Below are 21175 nucleotides of genomic sequence, written 5' to 3'. Positions count from 1 at the left end.
AGTGATGATTCAGTGAGGGAATGAGGATAAGCAGTAGGAGGGACTGAGGGTGAGGAATGTTCTTGGTGAGGGAGGGTATGAGAGTGTCTCAGTGAGGGAAGATTTTGGGGTGAGGGTCTTGATGAGGGAGGTTCGGGGTGTGGAGGGTCGTTGAGGGAGGTTCTGAGTGGGGAGGGTCACAGTCAGGATGGTGTTAGTGAGGCGTGTCTGAGGGTGAGGAGGGTCTTGGTGAGGGAGAAGCTGAAGCTGAGGAGGGTCTCAGACCATGGGACCTCTTACATTGAGTGTTGGTCTGAGTATCTCCTGAGGTCGAGATGGGTCTGAGGTGAGGGAACACTCTAGGATAAGGGATGGACTGAGAAAACTCATGGGGTAAGAGGACAGTGTCTGGTGTAGCAGCTCCAGGGATGGGCTGAGAAAACTCCTGAGGTAGCGGGAGGGATCGAGGTGAGGCAGCTCCTGAGATCAAGGGACCATCTGACTTGAGAGATCTCCGTAGGCTGAGAGATGGCTGGGTCTAAGGGACTGACTTGAGGGAGCTTCTGAGGTAGTGGGGTACTCGGTGTGAGGGGGCTGCTGAGGGTGAGGGACAGTGTGTTGAGGGGGAGCTCCCGAGGGTGAGGGACGAGTCTGAGGTGGGCAGAGTCCCAATGGTCAGAGTCCACTGATGACGGGTCTGTTACAGGAAGGTGTCAGACTAAGAGCGATGGACTCTCCGTGTCAGGGGCAGAGGCAACGTCTGGTGAGGAGCCACAGGGGAACATTGAACAACAGATGGAAACCAGGCTGAGGTGAGAGATGGAGCTGAGACTGGGAGGGTGAACATTTCCTCTGGTCTCACTCCCCACTGAGATATCACTGCTGTCCCATCCCTGCCTCTATTATCCTGAATTAATCTCTACAACACTGTCCACCATGACCCTCAGCTCTAGAATTACCTCCCGAGACCCCTCCATCACTGAGTGTATGTCCCTCATGATTGTCTACACCTCTATAAGATGACCACTCATTCTCCTACACTCCAATGGGGACAAAACAAAAAGTCCCAACCTGCTCACCCTCTGTCCATAACTCAGTCCCACGAGTCCTGGCAACATCCTGGTAAATCTCCTCTGCACTCCGTCCAGCTTCATGATATTGTTGCTGTCGCAGTGTGACTAAACCTGAGCACAGTATTCCAAATCTGGCCTCACCAACATCTCGTACAATGTCAGAACATAGAAATAGGAACAGGAGAAGACTCACAGACATGAGACAATCTGCAGATGCTGGAAATCCAAAGCAACACACACAAAATGCTGGAGGAACTCAGCAGGTCAGGCAGCATCTGTGGAAAAGAGTAAACAGTCGATGTTTCAGGCCGAGACCCTTCATCAGGACAGAAGGGAAAGAAGAGAAGTCCGATTAAGAAGGTGGGGGAGTGGAGGAGGAAGTACAAGGTGGTGGGTGATAGGTGAAACCGGGAGAGGGGGAGGAGGTGAAGTAAAGAACAGGGAAGTTTGATGGAAGAGATAAAGGGCTGGAGAAGGGGGATCTGATCGAGGGCAGAAGACCATGGGAGAAACGGAAGGGTAGGAGCACCTGAGGCAGGTGATGGGAGGGTAAGGAGGTAAGTTGAAAGAGGGAAAAGGGAATGGGGAATTGTGAAGGGGATTGGGGCAATTACCAGAAGCTCAAGAAATCGATGTATATGCCAACTGCTTGGATGCTCCCAGACAGAATATAAAGTGTTGCTCCTCCATCCTGAGTGTGGCCTCATCACGACAGTAGAGACCATGGACTGACATGTTGGAATGGGAATGGGAAACAGAATTGAAATGGGTGGTCACTGGGAAATCCTGCTTTTTCTGGCAGATGGATCGTAGGTGCTCGGTGAAGCGGTCTCCCAATTTTCATCGGGTCTCTCTGATATACAGGAGGCCACACCTGGAGCACCGAATACAGTAGATGCCCCAACAGACTCACAGGTGAAGTGTCAGCTCACCTGGAAGGACTGTTTGGGGCCCTGAATGGTGGTGAGGGAGGAGGTGTAGGGACAGTTGTGACTCTTGTTCCGCTTGCAAGGATGAGTACCAGGAGGAGATCAGTGGGGAGGGACGAGTGGACAGGGAGTTGTATTGGGAGTGATCCCTGTGGAAAGTTGGGGTGAGGAGGAGTGCAGGGGAGGGAATGATTTGCTTGGTGGTGGGGTCACGTTGGAGCTGGCGGATGTTATGTAGAATTATGTGCTGTATGTGAAAGCAGGTGGGGTGGTAGTTGAGGAAAAGAACTCTATTCCTGGTTTGACGGCGGGAGGATGGGGTGAGGGCAGATGTGTGTGAAATGGAAGAGATGCGGGTGAGGGCAGCGTTGATGGAGGAGGAAGGGAATCGCTTTTCTTTGAAGGAGGAAGACATCTCAGTAGTTCTGGAATGAAGGGTGATGGGGTTTTTACAAGTGACGGGGTGGGACGAGGTGTGGTCCAGGTAGCTGTGAAAGTCAGTGGGTTTGTAAAAGATATCAGTAGATAGACTGTCTCCAGAGATGGAAATAGAGATTGAGAAAGGGGAGGTATAGACGAGGTAAATTTGAGGGCAGGGTGGAAGTTGGAAGCAAAGTTGATGAAGTTGACAAGCTCAGCACGGGTGCAGGAATCAGCAGCAATGCAGTCTTTGATTAGCATAGGAAGAGTTGGGGAGCAATACCAGTGTACGCTTTGAACAGGAATGTTAAATGTAGCCGACAAAAAGGGAGGCACAGCTGGGACCTATGTGAGTGCCCATGGCCACACTTTTGGTTTGAAGGTGGTGGGAGGAACCGAAGGAGAAATTATTGAGGATGAGGACCAGTTCCACCAGACGGAGGAGAGTCGTGGTAGAGGGGAACTGGTTGACTCTGTTGTTCTGAAGAAAGTGGAGAGATTTAATGCCCACCCGATGGGGAATGGAAGTGTATTGGGTCTGGACATCCACAGTGAAAATGAGATGATCAGGACCAGGGAGCTTAAAGACATTGAAACGATCAAGAGCACGTAAAGTGTGACGGATGTAGGTAGGAAGGGACTGACCAAGGGGAATAAAACAGTGGAGGTATGCAGATATAAGTTCAGTGGGGTAGGAGCAGGCTGAAACACTGGGTCTACCTGGACAGTCAGGTTTGTGGATCTTGAGTGGGAGGTAGAAACAGGAGGTGCAGGCTAAGGGAACTATGAAGTTGGTGGCAGTGGATGGGAGATCCCAGAGTCGATGAGGTCAGTGACGGTGTGGGAGACAGTAGTCTGGTGCTCCTTAGTGGGGTCCTGTTCAAGGATTAAGTAGGAGGAGTTGTCTGAGAGTTGTTTCGTGGACTCAGCAGGGTAGTGGTCAGTCCACCAGACTACTACAGCACCCCACCCTTACCTGGAGGATTGATAGTGAGGTTAGGATTAGTGCGGAGAGAGTGGAGAGCAGCGTGTACAGAGGGGTGAGGTTAGAATTGGAGTGAGGAGGGTTAAAGTTGAGACAGTTGGTGTTTCGCAGGCAATTGGCTATAAAAAGAAGAGCAGGCAGAAGACCAGAGCACGGTGTCCAGGAAGAGGAGGGTTGGCGATGGCAGACTGGGTAATCGGTGCGGTCTGCAGAGTCCTTGCCAAAGACGTAAGCATGGATACAGAGGCAATGGAAGAAGAGTTCAATGTCACGGTGGGTGCAGTGGGGCAAAAGTGAGGTCTTAATGAGGACAGAATGTTCTGCCTCAGAGAGGGGAATGTCAGAGGGAATTGTGAAGACCCGGCACGGATGAGAGTTGGGATCAGAATGGGGAAGAGGGTTGGTAGTGTCTGAGGAGAGAGGAGGGTTGGAGTGTCCAGGGAAGGTGGGGTTGGAGGACGATGGAGGCTCTGTGGACCCAAGAGCTGACGGTAGGGCCTGAGAGACCCGGGACTGCAGAGTGGTGGTGGGGGAAGGGGAGACTGGGTTTCCAGTGGCAGCATGAAAAGTCTCGGCCTGGAGGTGATGTTGTCAATGTCCAGGCTGGAGTCGGAGTTAGATGTTCTGCAATTAGCAGTTTGAAGGTGTCCATGGTCATTGGAACCAGCACTGACGGCAGTGGAAACCGGGTTCTGAATCCACTCGGGATCATTGGAACTGGAGTTGGTGATATTAGTGTCACTGGTACGGAGATGTCCAAAGCCTTCGGGGCTGGGGATGGATTCAGAGAGATTCGTAATCTGGGGCATCCGACGGTATCGAGGCCCAAGCAGACGGCAGCAGGCACTGTGGTCTCGGGGTGTCCAGGGCCACCGGCGATAGAGACAGTGGGTTCTGTGGTCTGCAGGTAGGCCATCGTCTGATCCTTACTGGTTGTGAGGAAGGTGAAGAACCAGTGATTGAAAGTGAGGATCCAGCTGAGGATCAAGTATCGGAGAGGCCCATTGCATGCAGCAGAGAGAGATTCCTGGAGCTGTGGCAGAGTCTCTGTCAGGGTCACCAGGTATCTCCTCATGGTGGAAAGGGTGGAGCGTAGAATACGTAGGGAGAAGCAGCAAGAGAAGCAGTCAATTGAACGTGGGGCTGGGGAATGGCTTTATATGCTCCTGGTATGTCAGTATAAACCAGGTCCAGTGTATTTTCACCTCTGGTACCAAAACCAACATGGTGGTGGAATTTAGGCAGATGACCGGTCGAAATTGCAATCACTGGGATAGGGTGAAGTTTGTCTTTAAACTAAATAATAGGTTCAACATTTCAACAGTTTGGAAAGTGAGGATGAAGTAAAAGGGAAGGCGAGTGCAGGAGAGGTTACAAAAGTCTCCAGAAAGGGATATAAATTTAACTTCTGGTAACATGGGGGGAACATTGAAAAGGGTGATGAACACAGCACTTTTAATGCTCAGGCATGACATTGTGGGCATCACTGAGTTGTGGTTGGGAGATTAACATACACATTGTATCGAATGGATAGGAGGGTAAGCAGAAGGGTTGGGGTGGGAATTGAATTCTGAGATGGAGTTGGCATCGGATTGAGAATATGTAGAATCTTGTGAGTAAAATTCAGAATCTGCAATACTAAATAATCCCAGATGAGAGTAGTATCACACTGACACAGAGGTGTCAAGAAAACAACCTCTCCCTCAATGTCATTAAAAATAGAAGGAGCTGGTTGTGGACTACAGGAGGAATGGAGACAGGCTCGCCCCTATTGACATCAATGGATCTGGGGTTCAGAGGGTGAACAGCCTTGTTCCTCAGCATAAACATCACCGAGGATCTCACGTGGTCTGTACATACCAGCTGTGTGGTTAAAAAAGCACCACTTTCAGCTCAGACAGTTGAGGAAGTTTGGTATGGGCCACCAAATCCTAAGAACTTTCTACAGGGGCACAATAGAGAGCATCCTGACTGGCTGCATCACTGCCTGATATGGAACTGTACTTCCCTCAATCACAGGACTCTGCAGAGAGTGGTGTGGACAGCCCAGTGCATCTGTAGATGTGAACTTCCCACTATTCAGGACATTTACAAAGACACGTGTGTAAAAAGGGCCCAAAAGATCATTAGGGACCTGAGCCACACCAACTACAAACTGTTCCAGCTGCTACCTTCTGGGAAACGGTACCGCAGCATAAAAGCCAGGACCAACAGGCTCCGGGACAGCTTCTTCCACCAGGCCATCAGACTAATTAATTCATGCTGATGCAACTGTATTTCAATGTGATATTGACTGTCCGGGTGTACGTAAGATTCATTATAAATTAGTATAAATTGCACATTAAAATAGAGACGTAACATAAGTGTAACATCTGTGCCCCCAATTTACCCCCATTCGCCTACGGTGAACCACTGCTGCCCTGCCAATAGTGCAGTACTTCAGTGTAAATACAGTGTAATGCCCCCCAGTACACGCCCGCAACACAAATATCAGACAATGCACCAAAGGCGAGTACATAATTACAATTTTATAGTTATTTCTTGGTGATGGGTTAGTAGAAACTGATAACCTAAAAATGCCAAATCAGTAAGTTTATCAGTTGGTGCACATAATATTTTAATACGTTGGAGCTCACGCCTCCGGTTCCATCCACAACGACCTTCCGAGCCTTCGGCCACCGTCCGAACCACCGACGTCCAGTATCCGCTGCCCTGGAACCGCTGTCCGCTCCTCACCCGTCATCCTCCTCGCTCGCCTCCCGAGAAAAGACCGTGAACTCCTGCTCAGCTCACAGATACAAGATAGCATAACAATTCTCCATTGACTAGATCCCCCTGAGCTACAGTTATAACCCAAACATTCCAGATACAGAAACCCATTACAGCATTAAGTAACATTACAGAGAAGCCATTTCATTATAACAATACAAAGAAGCCATTTTGTTAGCCTGAACAGTTAACACCACAGTTACTGAGAGCCCTACATAAGATTTTTACTCCTGTATATGGAGTTTGTAAGTTGTATGTTCAATTCCAATTCAATTTACACTGGCCTCAGAACAGTAACTAGGATGCAGACTACAAATTGCAACAGGAGATAGGAAGGGCATGTAAAAAGGGACAATGTAATGCTAACCATGGGGGTTTTAATTTGCAGGTAGATTGGGAAAATCATGTTTGTGCTGGATCCCAAAAGAAGGAATTTGTAGAATGCATACGAGATGGATTTTCAAAGCAGCTCGTGGTTGAGCCCACCAGGAGAAAGACATCTGAACTACTTTATTACTTTATTGTCGCCAAACAATTGATACTAGTACGTACAATCATGACGGTGATATTGATTCTGCACTTCGTGCTCCCTGGCGTACAAATCAATAGTAAATATAATAAAAATTTAAATTACAGATCATAAATTAAAAAAAACAGAAAAGGGTAAGGTCGTGCAAAAAAAAAAACAAGAGACAGGTCTGGATATTTGGAAGGTACGGCCCAGATCCAGATCAGGATCCATTCAGCAGTCTGGAAAGAAGCTGTTCCCCAATCTGGCCATACGAGTCTTCTCCCGGAGGGAAGTGGGACAAAGAGTGTGTTGTCTGGGTGGGTCGTGTCCTTGATTATCCTGGCAGCTCTGCTCCGACAGCGTGCGGTGTAAAGTGAGTCCAAGGATGGGAGATTGGGTTGTGTGATGTGCTGGGCTGTGTTCAGGATCTTCGGCAGCTTCTTCTGGTCTTGGACAGGACAACTTCCACACCAGGTTGTGATGCACCCTAGAAGAATGCTTTCTACAGTGCATCTATACAAATTAGTGAGGGTTTTAGGGGACAGGTCAGATTCCTTCAGCTTTCTCAGGAAGTAAAGGTGCTAGTGGGCCTACTTGGCAGTGGACTCTGCTGGGTTAGACCAAGTCAGGTCATTTGTGATATTGACCCCAAGCAGCTTAAAGCTTTGACCTGCTCCATCTGCGCACCACCGATGTAGATGGGGTCGTGCAGTCCGCTACTCCTTCTGCAGTGAACAACCAATTCCTTCGTCTTGCTGATGTTGCGGGATAGGTTACTTTTGGCAACATGCCACCAGGTTCTTAATTTCCTCTCTGTACTCAAACTCATCATTACCTGAGATAAGGCCTACAATTGTGGTGTCATCAGCAAACATATATTGAGTTCGATGGAAACGTGGCTACACAATCATGGGTGTTCAGTGAGTACAGCAGGGGGCTGAGTACACAGCATTGTGGGGCACCGGTGCTCAGAGTGATTGTGGAGGGGAGCTTGTCCCCTATTTTCACAGCCTGGGTCCTGTCTGTGAGGAAGTTGAAGATCCAGCTGCAGATCTGAGTGCTAAGACCCAGGGTCTGGATTTGGTGTTGTGTAATGAGACAGAGATCAAAATATGATGGAATTCACCCTGCAGTTAGAGAGGGAGAAGCTAAAATCAGATGTATCAGTATTACAGGGGGGTAAAGGGAACTACAGAGGCATGAGAGAGGAGCTGGCCAAAGTTGATTGGAAGCGGACATTATCAGGGATGATGGCAGAGCAGCAATGGCTGGAGTTTCTGGGAGTAATTTGGAAATGCATGATAGATAAATACCAAAGATAAAGAAATATTGTAAAGGGAAGATGAGGCAACTGTGGCTGTAAAGTGAAGTTAATGACAGCATAAATTCAAACACAAGGGCATACAGTAAATCAATAATTAGTGGGAAGCTGGAGGGTTTTAAAAACAAAATGAAGGCAATAAAAAAGCAATAATGAGAAAAGAAACAGGTGGAAAATGACGCTGGAGAGGACATAATACAGTATTAAGAAAGGCGGACAAACTTAATAAGTATTTTGAATTTTTCTTCACTGTGAAAGACACCATCAGTCTGCCAGAAATTCAAGTGTCGGGGGCAGAAGTCAGTGTAGTTGCTATTAGGAGAAGGTGTTTGGGTTGTGAAAGGTCTGAAAGTCGATAAGTCACCTGGACCAGATGGACTACACCCCAGGGTTCTGAAAGAGGTGGCTGAAATGACTGTGAAGGCATTAGTAGTGATCTTTCAACAATCACTAGATTCTGGGATGGTTTCGGAGGAATGGAAAATTGTAAATGTCACTCCACTCTTTAAGAAGGGTGGGAGGCAAACAACAGGAAATCATTGGCAACAAAACACACACAGGTTGCGAACAATGGACTGTTTATTTCACACATGCAGGTGTCACGTGTTGAAAGCCACAGATGCAAATTCACCCACAGATGCAAATTCACCCACAGATGCAAATTCACCAACAGACAGAAGTGAGAGGAGTTCCTGGAATAGTGTAGTGAGGTGATCCGGAGAGTGAGACAGAAAGGTGGGGAGGGGGTGACATGAGAGAGGGTCAGAGGTATGATATGTAGTTTGTGGTGCTGAATACTCAGTTTCTCCGCAAAACATTATAAATTATTCACTCTTGCTTCTGTGGCCATTACAGTTCCAATAGGAACAGCCCTCTGGTTAATTCTGCTCTGTTCTGTTCTCCTGTTTGCCACCGGATGCAAACAGACTGAGAACAGACGGGTTTTCACATCATAGACACAGGTCACATTTGGTGAAAGGTCACAGGTCAAAGCAAGAGGCATTTGCACAATGTGAGATGTTGGGGGTGAGGAAAGCAGAGAGCAAGAAAGTGAAAGACAGTTGAGGTGAGAGAGAGGAAGGGGAGACACACACACACAAACACACACACAGACACACACACACACACACAAACACACACACACAACACACACACACACACACACACACACACACACACACACACACACACACACACACACACACACACACACACACACACACATCCCCACCATTGAGCACAACTAGAAGGAGCGTTGACACAAGAAAGCTGCATCCATCATCAGTGACCCCCATCCAGACCGTGCTCTCTTCCCGCTGCTCCCATTGGGCAGGAGATACAGGAACCTCGGGTCTCACACCACCAGGTCAAGCACAGTTATTACCCTTCAATCATCAGGCTGCTGATCCAGTGAGGATAACTTCACTCACCTCAAACTAAACTGATTCCAACACCTTGTTCACCTTAATAACCAGGGATGTTGATTAATTTAACTGAAAATTTGTATTTGTGAATCACGTGCTCCTTTTTTCACATTGGAGCCAAAAAAAAACAGGGAAAATAGCAAAACATGGAAAAACCAGTGTGTTGTGCGTGTTGCTTTGACCCCAGCATCTGCAGAGTCTTTTGTGTTTAAGAAGGCTTATGGAATGCTTGCATTTGTTAGTTGAGACACTGAGTTCAAAAGTCAAGAGGTTATGGTGGAGTCGGGGGAGGGGGAGGGTAAGTGAGTGGGAGGGTGAAGTGAGAAGCTGGGAGGTGATAGGTGGAGCCAGGCGAGGGGGAGGGTAAGTGAGTGGGAGGATGAAGCTGGGGGGTGATAGGTGGAGCCAGGTGAGGGGGAGGTAAGTGAGTGGGAGGGTGAAGTGAGATACTGGGAGGTGATAGGTGGAGCCAGGTGAGGGGGAGCTAAGTGAGTGGGAGGGTGAAGTGAGATACTGGGAGGTGATAGCTGGAGCCAGGCGAGGGGGAAGGTTAAGTGAATGGGAGGGTGAAGTGAGATACTGGGAGGTGATAGGTGGAGCCAGGTGAGGGGGAGGTAAGTGAGTGGGAGGGTGAAGTGAGAAGCTGGGAGGTGATAGGGGGAGTCAGGTGAGGGGGAAGGTAAGTGAGTGGGAGGGTGAAGTGAGATACTGGGAGGTGATAGGTGGAGCCAGGCGAGGGGGAAGGTAAGTGAGTGGGAGGGTGAAGTGAGATACTGGGAGGTGATAGGTGGAGCCAGGTGAGGGGGAGGTAAGTGAGTGGGAGGGTGAAGTGAGATACTGGGAGGTGATAGCTGGAAGAGGTAAAGGGTTGAAGAGACCTGAAACGTTGACTCTTTATTTCTCTGCATAGATGCTGCCTGACCTGCTGAGCTCCCCAGTATCTTGTGTGTCCGATACACAGCCCAGTGCAGAATGTTTTGTCAGGGGTTTATCCCACTCCCTAATTCATGGGTTTAATTCGACTCTCTGGTCTGTGTGTCCATTTCTGTCCCGACACACAGAGCCCTTTTCCTGCCCTGAGCTGTTGCCGATGCTGTGTCCGTTGAGGAAGTTTGGGAAATGAGAACAATGGACTCTTCATTCCAGGCGGCTGGGATACATGTCAGCTCCCTCACTTTGCATGTTCACCCATATCTTATCTTCAGCCGTGTCGCTACCCAGCCCTGTGTTCTTTCACACCAGCAGCCGGTGTGGAAGGTAGTTGGGGCCAAGGCTGACTCCACTCATGTACTGACCCCAGAACTGAGGAGGATACAGGTAGTTCCATCTCCCTCCGTCTCTCACGCAGACTGTAAACCGTGGGCAGGCTCAGTTATCTGTGATCTGTGCCGTTAACAGAGATGTGAGTGTGTGTGTGGGGGGGCGGGGGACGAGGGGGTTTCCCATTGAGAATCAGTTTGTCGGGGGCAGTTTCCTATTGAGGGTCAGAATGTGTGTGTGTGTGTGTGTGTGTGTGTGTGAGAGAGAGAGAAGGGGGGCTGTTCCCCATTGAGAGTCAGAGGTGTGAGTGTGTGTGGAGGCGGGGGTGAGGGGGTTTCCCATTGTGAATCAGAGTGTGTGTGTGTGTGTGTGTGTGTGTGTGCTCTCTGCATGGGGACAGGGTTTGGTGGAGGGAAGAGATCTGAAGAGGGAGTGGGCTGGATGGATGCAGGGACATTAACGCAGGTGGAGTTTCTGAAAGGAGAGAGGGAGATCTCACCCATCTCTGTGTGGTGGGAGGGAGAGAGATAGGGGGGCAAGTGAGAGGTGTAGGTATCTCACCCCTCTCTGTGTGGTCTCAGTGTGAGAGAGATGGGCAGACAGACTCTGGTGGTTTATCTGAGCCAGAGAGAGAGAGATCTTATCTCTGTTGTGTCCCAGTGAGAACGTGGTGTATCACACCCACTAGCGATGGATCCCACTTTGCACTCTGTTCCATACCCCACTGCCTCATTTCTCTCTGATTTAAATTACCTTCAGAATCAGGTGTATTATTAGTGACCTATGTCCTGAGATTTGTTGCTTTACGGATGCAGTGCAGTGCAATGAATAAAATATACTATAGATGATAATAAGAGATGTAGAAGAACATTGATGAGAAAATTAAATTATGTTTTTCCCCCTTTTAGCCAGGAAGATGAGGGTCCCGTTGCTGGTTCTGGCTTTGCTGGGTAAGTAATTTCCAACAGCAAGGGGAAGTCATGGCAAGGCAAGGGTTAATTAATGTCCAGGCAAGAATGAATCGTAGACTGTGTGCAGACAGCCCTGGCAACAAAGGCCTGTAAAGAGCATCACTACCATTTTGTTTTTACAAAACTATAAAGTTTTATTCACTCACAAAACACAAATACAGTATCAGTGATTTACAAGATTGTTCACAATTTCAAATTAAAATATGGTTATTACTAACTACAAAACACTCAATTCCCTGGAGGACCCACCGTCCCAGGAAATATCCCTGTACCCATAGTGATCGCATGCTCCATCTCTACATGATGGTAACCCCAGAAGAGGGACAGGCATTCAGCTCGGGCAGAGCCCTTGACTGCCTGGACCCACGAATGGCCATCTCGGCCAGGTCCAGGAACAAGCCCACCAGTAGATTCTCTGAGTGACCCAACCCCTCCGTACTGGGTGACCATATATCAGGAGCACAGGGCTGAAGTACAACCAAAACGTGAGCAGCAGCCCCTTCAGATACTCAAACAGGGGCTGCAACCTCTCACACTTCATATAAACATTGTACACTGACTCCTCCCGGCCTCACAAAGGACAGGTGAACCGGGTGTCTGTGAAACGGCTCAAAATCTATTGCACGGCCCAGGGGAAAAGTTCACTCAACTTCACTGGCCCCGTCATTGAAATGTTCCCACAACCTATGGACTCACTTTTATGGACCCTTCATCTCATGATCTTGATATTTATTGCTTATTTATTAATCATTATTATTTCTTCTTTTTGTATTTGCACAGTTTGTTGTCTTCTGCACTCTGGTTGAACGGCCCAACTGGTCGGTCTCTCATTGATTCTGTTGTGGTTATTATTCTATAGATTTATTGAGTATGCCCACAAGAAAATGAATCGCAGGCTTGTTTATGGTGAATATCTGTACTTTGATAATAAATTTACTCCGAACTTTGAAATGCACCTTATGCTAAATGTCACTCTTCTAGACTATGTTTTATAATTAATTATTTGTGGTAATATTACTGGATGTGTTGTTGGGAGTTATATGCACTGTGTTGTGCACCTTGGTCTGGTGGAATGTTGTTTGGCAGGATACGTGTATGCGGTTGAATGGTGGTAACCTTGAACGTGAGAGTCCATTTAATCAGTGACAGTAGATTTTATTTATTGTCTGTGTCAAGGAGCAAGAGCAACATATAACTTCACTACAATTAATGGGGATAAAAGAATACAATAGATTACAGGAAAGTTACTAATCAAAAGTTCGGCATGTTAAGGGCAAGATCCTTAACAGTGTTGCTGAGCAGAGAGATCTTGGGATCCAAGTTCAGAACTCCTTGAAAGTTGCCCAGAGTTCAATAAGGTGGTGAAGAAGGCTTATGGAATGCTGATTTTGTTCGTTGAGGCATTGAGATCAAAAGTCAAGAGGTTGTGTTGCAAATTTATAAAACTCTGAATAGGCCACATTTGGAGTATTGCATACAGTTCAGTCACCTCACTATCGGAAGGATGTTGAGGCTTTGGAGAGGGTGCAGAAGAGGTTTACCAGGGTACTGTTTGGTTTAGAGGGCATGTGCTATCACGAGAGGCAGGATAAACTTGGGTTGTTTTCTCTGGAGCAGTGGAGACTGAGAGTAGATCAGATAGAGGTTTATAAGATTATTAAAGGTATAGATAGAGTGGACAGAGGGTATCTGTTTCCCAGGGTTGAAATGTCTAATACCAGACGGCATGTATTGATAGTGAAAAGGGGTAGGTGCAAAGGGGATATGAGGGGTAAGTTTTTACAGAGAGTGGTGGACACCTGAAATACACTGCCTGGTATGGTGGTAGAGGCAAATACATTACGAGACACTTAAATAGACATGTGGATGTGAGGGACATGGAGTGATAGGATCATTGTGTCGGTAGGATGGAAATGTTTAAAATCAAAGTAAATTTTATTATTAGAGTTCATATATCACCAAACACAACTCTGAGATTCATTTTCCTGTGGGAACACTCAGCAAATCTACAGAATAGTAACTGTAACAGGATCAATGAAAGATCAAGAAGAGTGCAGAAGGCAACTACAGTGCAAATGCAAATAGAAATAAATAGTAATAAATAATGAAAACATAAGACCACAAGACATTAGGCCATTCAACCATTGAGTCAGCTCTGCCATTACATAAGACAATAAGACAAAGGAGCAGAAGTGGGCCATTCGACCCATCGAGTCTGCTCCATCATTTCATCATGAGCTGATCCAATTTTCCCTTTAGTCCCATTCCCCCGCCTTCTCACCAGAACCTTTGATGCCCTGACTACTCAGATACCTATCAATCTCTGTCTTAAATAAACCCACTGACTTGCACTCCATTGCCGCCCTTGGCAACAAATACCACAGATTCACCACCCTCTGGCTAAAAAAAAAATTCTTTGCATCTCTGTTCTGAATGGGCGCCCTTCAATCCTTAAGTCATGCCCTCTCGTACTAGACTCCCCCACCATGGGAAACAATTTTGCCACATCCATTCTGTCCATGCCTTTCAACATTCAAAATGTGTCTATGAGGTCCCCCTCATTCTTCTAAACTCCAAGTAGTACAGCCCAAGAGCGGTCAAACGTTCCTCATATGTTAACCCTTTTATTCCCGGAATCAACCTAGTGAATCTTCTCTGAACCCTCTCCAATGTCAGAACATCCTTTCTTAAATTAAGATCCCAAAACTGAACACAGTACTCCAAGAGAGGTCTCACCAGTGCCTTATAGAGCCTCAACATCACATCCCTGCTCCTATACTCTATTCCGCTAGAAACGAATGCCAACATTGCATTCGCCTTCTTCACCACTGACTCAACCTGGAGGTTAACGTTAAGGATACCCTGCATGAGGACTCCCAAGTCCCGACACATCTCAGAACTTTGAATTCTCTCTCCATTTAAATAATAGTCTGCCCGTTTATTTCTTCTACCAAAGTGCATGACCATACACTTTCCAACATCGTAATTCATTTGCCACTTCTTTGCCCATTCTCCCAGTCTATCCAAAACTCTCTGCAGACTCTGTTTCCTCAGCACTACCAGCCCCTCCACCTATCTTTGTATCATCAGCAAACTTAGCCATAAAGCCATCTATTCCATAATCCAAATTGTTGATATACAACGTAAAAAGAAGCGGCCCTAACACGGACCCCTGTGGAACACCACTAGTAACTGGCAACCAACCAGAATGGGATCCCTTTATTCCCACTCCGTGCTTCCTGCTGATCAGCCAGCACTCTATCCACGTATGTAACTATCCAGTAATTCCATGAGCTCTTCTCTTGTTTAGCAGACTCATGAGCAGCACCTTGTCAAAGGCCTTCTGAAAATCCAAATACACAACATCCACTGCATCTCCCTCGTCTAGCCTACTTGTAATTTTCTCAAAAAATTGCACTATGTTTGTCAGGCAGGATTTTCCCTGAAAGAAAGCATGCTGAGTTCTGCCTATCTTGTCATATGCCTCCAAGTCCCCATAACTTCCTCCTTGACAATCGACTCCAACAACTTCCCAACCACCGATGTGAAGCTAACAGCTCTATAATTTCCTTTTTGCTTCCTTGCCCCCTGCTTAAATAGCAGAGTGACATTTGCAATCTTCCAGTCCTCCGGAACCAGGCCAGAATCTATCAACTTTTGAAAGATCATTGCTAATGCCTCCACAATCTCTGCTGCTACTTCCTTCAGAACACGAGGGTGCATTCTATCTGGTCCAGGAGATTTATCTACCCTTAGACTGTTCAGCTTCCTGAGTACTTTCTCTGTCATAATTGTGATTGCGCATATTTCTCTTCCCTGGCAATACTGAGTGTCCAGTATACTGCTGATGTCTTCCTCAGTGAAGACTGATGCAATATACTTGTTCAATTCCTCTGCTATCTCCTTATCTCCCATAACAATTTCTCCAGCATCATTTTCTAAAGTCCTATATCTACTTTCACCTGTCTTTTACTCTTTATATACATGAAAATGCTTTTAAGTATCCTCTTTGATATTATTTGCTAGCATCCTTTCATAGTTCATCTTTTCCCTCTTAATGACCCTCTTAGTCTCCTTTCGTAGGCTTTTACAAACTTACCAATCCTCTGTCTTCCCACTAATTTTTGCTTCCTTGTATGCCCTCTGCTTTGCTTTTACTTTGGCTTAGACTTCTCTTGTCAGCCACGGTTGCACCCTTTTTCCATTCAAAAATTTCTTCTTTTTTGGAATATATCTGTCTTGCACCTTCCTCACTTCTCGCATAAACTCCAGCCACTGCTGCTCTGCCGTCATTCCCACTAATGTCCCTTTCCAGTCAACTTTGGCCAGTTCCTCTCTCATGCCACTGTAATTTCCTTTACACCAGTGAAATATTGACAGATCGCATTTCAGCTTCTCCTCAGATTTCACAATGAACTCCATCATGCTGTGATCACTGCCTCCTAAGGGTTCCTTCACCTCCATCTCTCTGGTCACCTCTGGTTCATTACATAATACCCAATCTGGTACAGTCGATCCCCCTAGTGTGCTCAACAACAAGCTGTTCTAAAAAGCCATCCCATAGACATGCTACAAATTTTCTCTCTTGAGATCCACTGCCAACCTGATTTTCCCAAACCACTCGTATATTAAAATCCCCCACAATGATCATAACACTGCCCTTCTGGCAAGCCTTTTCTATTTCCTGTTGTAATTTGGAGTCCACATCACTGCAGCTGTTCCAAGGCCTGTATATAACTGCATTCATGGTCCTTTTACCCCTGCGATTCCTGAGCTCAACCCATAAGGTTCTGTACCTTCCGATCTTATGTCAACTCTTTCTAATGATTTAATAACATTTCTTACCAATAAAGCCACGCCACCCCCTCTACCTACCTGCCTATCCTTCCGATACACCGTGTATCATTGGATGTTCAGCTCCCAGAGACATGCATCCTTTAGCCACGTCTCAGTGATGAGCACAATATCATACCTGCCAATCTGTAACTGTACGACAAGTTCATCCACCTTATTCCTTATGCTGCGTGCATTTAAGTATAACACCTTAAGTCCAGTATCTGGCACTTTCTGCATTGATTGCACTGCAGCTCTTCCCAATGGCTGAAAAGTTGTCCCATCACCTGCCTGACCTTCCTGACATCCTTACTGCTCACTATCATAGACTTATTTCCGTTTTCCCCCTCCTCTGCTCTATCATTCCAGTTCCCCCCACCCCTGCCAAATTAGTTTAAATCCTCCCTACCAGCTCTATTGTCAACGCCATTCGGCTCGACAATTCAACCACCGGGGCAAGACATGTTAAAGTGCCGGGGTTAGGACTGAGCTTAAGTTACCACTCAATGTACTTCAGTAAACTATTTAAGAACTTTTTAAAAGCTATTTATTAATGCTTTTTGGGAGGGTGATTTTAGATGCATATCATATTTATACTGAGTTAAATACTGTATGTAATTAGTTTTGCTACAATAAGTGTATGGGACACTGGAAAAATGTTGAACTTCCCCTTGGGGATGAATAAAGTATCTATCTATCTATCTATCTATCTATCTATCTATCTATCTATCTATCTATCTATCTATCTATCTATCTATCTATCTATCTATCTATCTATCTATCTATCTATCTATCTATCTATCTATCTTTCTATCTATCTATTGAACCTTCCCTCCAGGATATTGGTCCCCTTCGGGTTCAGGTGTAACCCGTCCTTTTTGAACAGGTCATACTTCCCCCAGAAGAGATCCCAGTGATCCAAAAATCTGAAGCCCTGCCCCCTGCACCAGTCTCTCAGCCACGCATTCATCTGCCTGATCCTACTATTCTTGTCCTCGCTAGCACATGGTACAGGTAGCAATCCTGAGATTACTACCCTGGAGGTCTTGCTTCTCAACTTCCTTCCTAACTCCCAGAAATCTCTCTTCAGGACCTCCTCCCTTTTCCTATCTATGTCATTGGTACCAACATGTACCGAGACAGCTGGCTGCTCGCTCTCTCCCTTCAGAATATTCTGGACGCGAAACGAGACATCCCGTATCCTGACACCTGGGAGGCAATACGCCATGCGGGTATCTCTGTCAGGCTCACAGAATCTCCTGTCTGTTCCCCTGACTATGGAATCCCCTATGACTACTGCATTCATCCTCTCACTCCTTCCCTCCTGCACAACAGTGCCAGGCTCAGTGCCAGAGATCCAGTCACCTGTCAGGTCATCCCCCTCAACAGCATCCAAAACGATATACTTGTTGCTGAGGGGGGCAGCTACAGGGTTGCTCTCCACTATCCAGGCATTTCCCTTCCCTCTCCTGACAGTCACCCAGTTTTCTGACCCCTGTAGCCTAGGGATGACTACCTCCCTGTAGCTCCTGTCTATCACCTCTTCACTTTCCCTAGTAAGCAATAGGTCATCAGGCTGCAGCTCCAGGTCCCTAACACGGTCTCTGAGGAGCTGCATCTCTGCACCTGGCACAGACGTGGCCACCAGGGAGGCGGGACGACTCCCAGGATTCCCACGTCTGACACCCTGAACAAAGCACAAATCCTGCGGACATGCTACCTAATACTACAGGAATGAAATAAGGAAAAAATAAGTCTACTCACTCACGTACCTCGCCAAACACACAAACTTTTTAAACCGTTAGCTTGTACCGTTAGCAGTGTGAGCCCTGCTGTTCCATTTTCTGTCCGGGCCGATTCGCCAAGGGGAAGAAAGAGCTGGTGCCTGACTCTCGCCTCTTCCCGTTTCTGCCTAAGCCCGTTGAGCCAACACCTTGCACTCCACTGCCCGCTCCGACCGCTGCCTGCTGTATAGGGTGGTCTTTTTAAACTCTCCACGCTGTCACACGTGCCTGTGCAGTCTCACCCTTCTTGTACTCCAAGAAGTTTCCAAAAAAGCTGCCTTCTTTCGGAATTCAGCTCTCACGCCGCCCTTCTACTCCCGATCGAAAAAGCATGGCTGATTCTGGATCCCACAACCCCGTTCATCTGCCTTCTTGCCATATCCTTTGATGCCCTGAACGATCAACTTCCACCTTAAACATACACATGAACTCGGCCTCCGCCACAATCTGTGGTAGAGCACTCCACAGATACACTACTCTCCGGCTAAGGAAATTTCTCTTTGCCTCTGTTCTGAAGGGTCACCCCTCAATTTTGAGGCTTTGTCCGTTAGTTCTGTATACCCCCACCAGAGGAACCATCCTCTCCACACCCTCCTTATAAAATAACGAGATAAAGAGTCCTTAAAGGAGATCATTGCTTGTGGGAACATCTCAAGGGATTAGTCTCCTGGTGGCGCTCATGGAGTGAGGCTTATTTGGGCTTTGCTCCATTCCCTTTACCTTCATTACCTGTAGCCACCCTTATTTACTCTCTTTTATACCTACGCCAAAAGGTTTATGTCACAGATATACGTTTGGACTTTGACTTTAATTCACTGGAAATCAATACCAGATCACGAGAAGCAAAAAACGGGAAAGGTTCGGATCCGAATGGAAAAAGAGATGGTGATTCTAAACAATCTAAGCAGCCTCCGTTAACTGTTGAAGCAATGTGGAAACTTATAGATGATACAGTGACTCAAAAATTTGCCATGTTTGAAGGAGTTTTAATGACTGTCGAGGATAATTTTAGATCGCTGAAACGTGAAGTTGAACTGCAGCAAGCAACAAATTCAGAACTTGATGAAGGCACTCGGCAAAGACACCGAATAATCACAACTTTGGAACAAAATTTAGCTTCGATATCTCAACAACAGGATTGTTATAAAACTAAAGTTATCAACCTTGAAAATCGATCTTGAATGCAGAATCCATGGATAATTGGGCTCCCTAAAGATGTTGAGGAGGGTGATCCTATAAAATTCTTTTCTTAATTTTTATTCGATGTGTTCGGCACAGAAGTCTTGGATGGCCCTCTATTAATCGACCTTGTCCATTGCCCTTTACATCCAAAATCTAATCATCCACGGCCAGAAATTATTCGTCTCCATTACGTTCATATCAAGTAACATCTGAATCGCTTTGCTCGGTGGAAAGGCATGTTTGAATTTAAAGATTTGAAATTCCGCTTCATTGAAAATTTCACCCCTGACATTCTGAAGGAATAAATGGCGTTTATATCTCTGATGTCGAAGTTTTTTTGAATGGTTTTCTGTTCAGCTTTTTTTCTGCTCGATGGAGGATCATTCTCTCTGATAATTCCCGTTTGCTCTTCAAGACATTAAATGAAGCTCAAAAATTATTTTGACCAGCAAACCTCCTCTACTACGGCCTGACTTGGGTTAGTTTATTTTTGGTTTTTACTTAAATTTCTAAGCTATTTACCAGCTTATTGACTGGGTCAGTGAGAATGCGAGGGTTCTCTCTTCTGGTTTTTACTGTAGGTTTTTTTTAGTATTTTTAGATTAACTTTTCTGTTCCCTTTTGGGATTCTGCTTTTTTCTTTATTTTTTGAAACTATTTAGTAAATGATTTGGTCTTTGATTTTTTTTTTCAATGGAGATACATTCTCTTTTTTTACATTTTAAGATGTTGTTTTGCTTTCTTCTTCCCATAGGACCTTATTTTCTTGCTGCATCATTTTCAGTTATTTGTGTGGCTTTTCTTTTTGGTTTGGACTGGAGGTATTTTTAGTATTTCTAGGTCCATTCAAAAATCTGATGGCGGAGGGGAAGAAGCTGTTCCTGAAACGTTGAGTGTGTGTCTTCAGGCTCCTGTCCCTCCTCTCTGATGGTGGTAATAGGAAGAGGGCATGTCCTGGGTGGTGGAGTCCTGACTGATGGATATTGTCTTTGTTGATTTCTATTGCACATTTGTTGCTTGTCAGTCTTTGTTTGTGTGTAGTTTTTCATTGATTCTATTGTATTTCTTTGTTTCACTGTGAATGCCGGGAAGAAACTGAATCTCAGGGTATTATATAGTAATATGTAGCAACACACACACACAATGGTGGGGAAATTCAGCAGGTCAGGCAGCATCTATGGAAATGAATAGTTAGTTGATAATTTGGGCCAAGACCCCTCTTTAGGACTGAGAGGGCAGGGGGAAGATGACAGAACAAAGGTTGGGGGGGGGGTGCAGAGTGGTTAGCTGGAAGGTGACAGGTAAAGCCAGGTGGGTGGGAAGGTCAAGGGCTGGAGAAGAAAGAAACTGATAGGAGAGGAGAGTGAATACCATTGGAGAAACGGAAAGAGGAGGAGACCCAGGGGGAAGTTTAAAGCAGGTGAGAAGTAAAAGATCAAAATGGGAATATAGGAAGGGAGTGGAGTAAATTTTGTTCATCGGAAGGAGAAATCGATATTCATACCATCAGGTTGGAGGGTATCCAAATGGAATATGAGGTGTTGCTCCTCCACCTTGAGGGTGGCCTCATCTTGGCACAAGATGTGACTCCACCATGTCTGTTCTCAGGATGTGGTTTCCATTCCAGGGTATCAGAGATGTCCTCCTGCTTTAATGAATGGGGTTTCCCTCCCTCTACTATTGATGTTTCCCTCACCCTTATCTCCTCCATTTCCCAAACATCTACACTCACTC

At 46.2% G+C, this 21175-nt stretch overlaps 1 protein-coding gene across 1 annotated transcript in view; it reads left to right on the top strand.

Annotated features, from left to right (window-relative positions):
• The first annotated feature begins 741 nt into the window (after positions 1-741).
• Positions 742-21175, top strand: part of LOC132387598 (oncoprotein-induced transcript 3 protein-like) — a 31563-nt gene continuing 11129 nt past the window's right edge. Inside the window, exons 1-2 of the mRNA XM_059959970.1 lie at positions 742-791; positions 11580-11621. Of these exons, the coding sequence (XP_059815953.1) occupies positions 11588-11621 (34 nt within the window). The 5' untranslated portion in view covers positions 742-791; positions 11580-11587. The remainder of the gene's footprint in view (positions 792-11579; positions 11622-21175) is intronic.

The sequence above is a fragment of the Hypanus sabinus genome, unplaced genomic scaffold (assembly GCF_030144855.1).
Source record: "Hypanus sabinus isolate sHypSab1 unplaced genomic scaffold, sHypSab1.hap1 scaffold_202, whole genome shotgun sequence".
In the NCBI taxonomy this organism is placed as follows: domain Eukaryota; kingdom Metazoa; phylum Chordata; class Chondrichthyes; order Myliobatiformes; family Dasyatidae; genus Hypanus; species Hypanus sabinus.
Note: the sequence above shows the minus strand (reverse complement) of the source record. Positions and strands in the feature narration are given on the sequence as shown.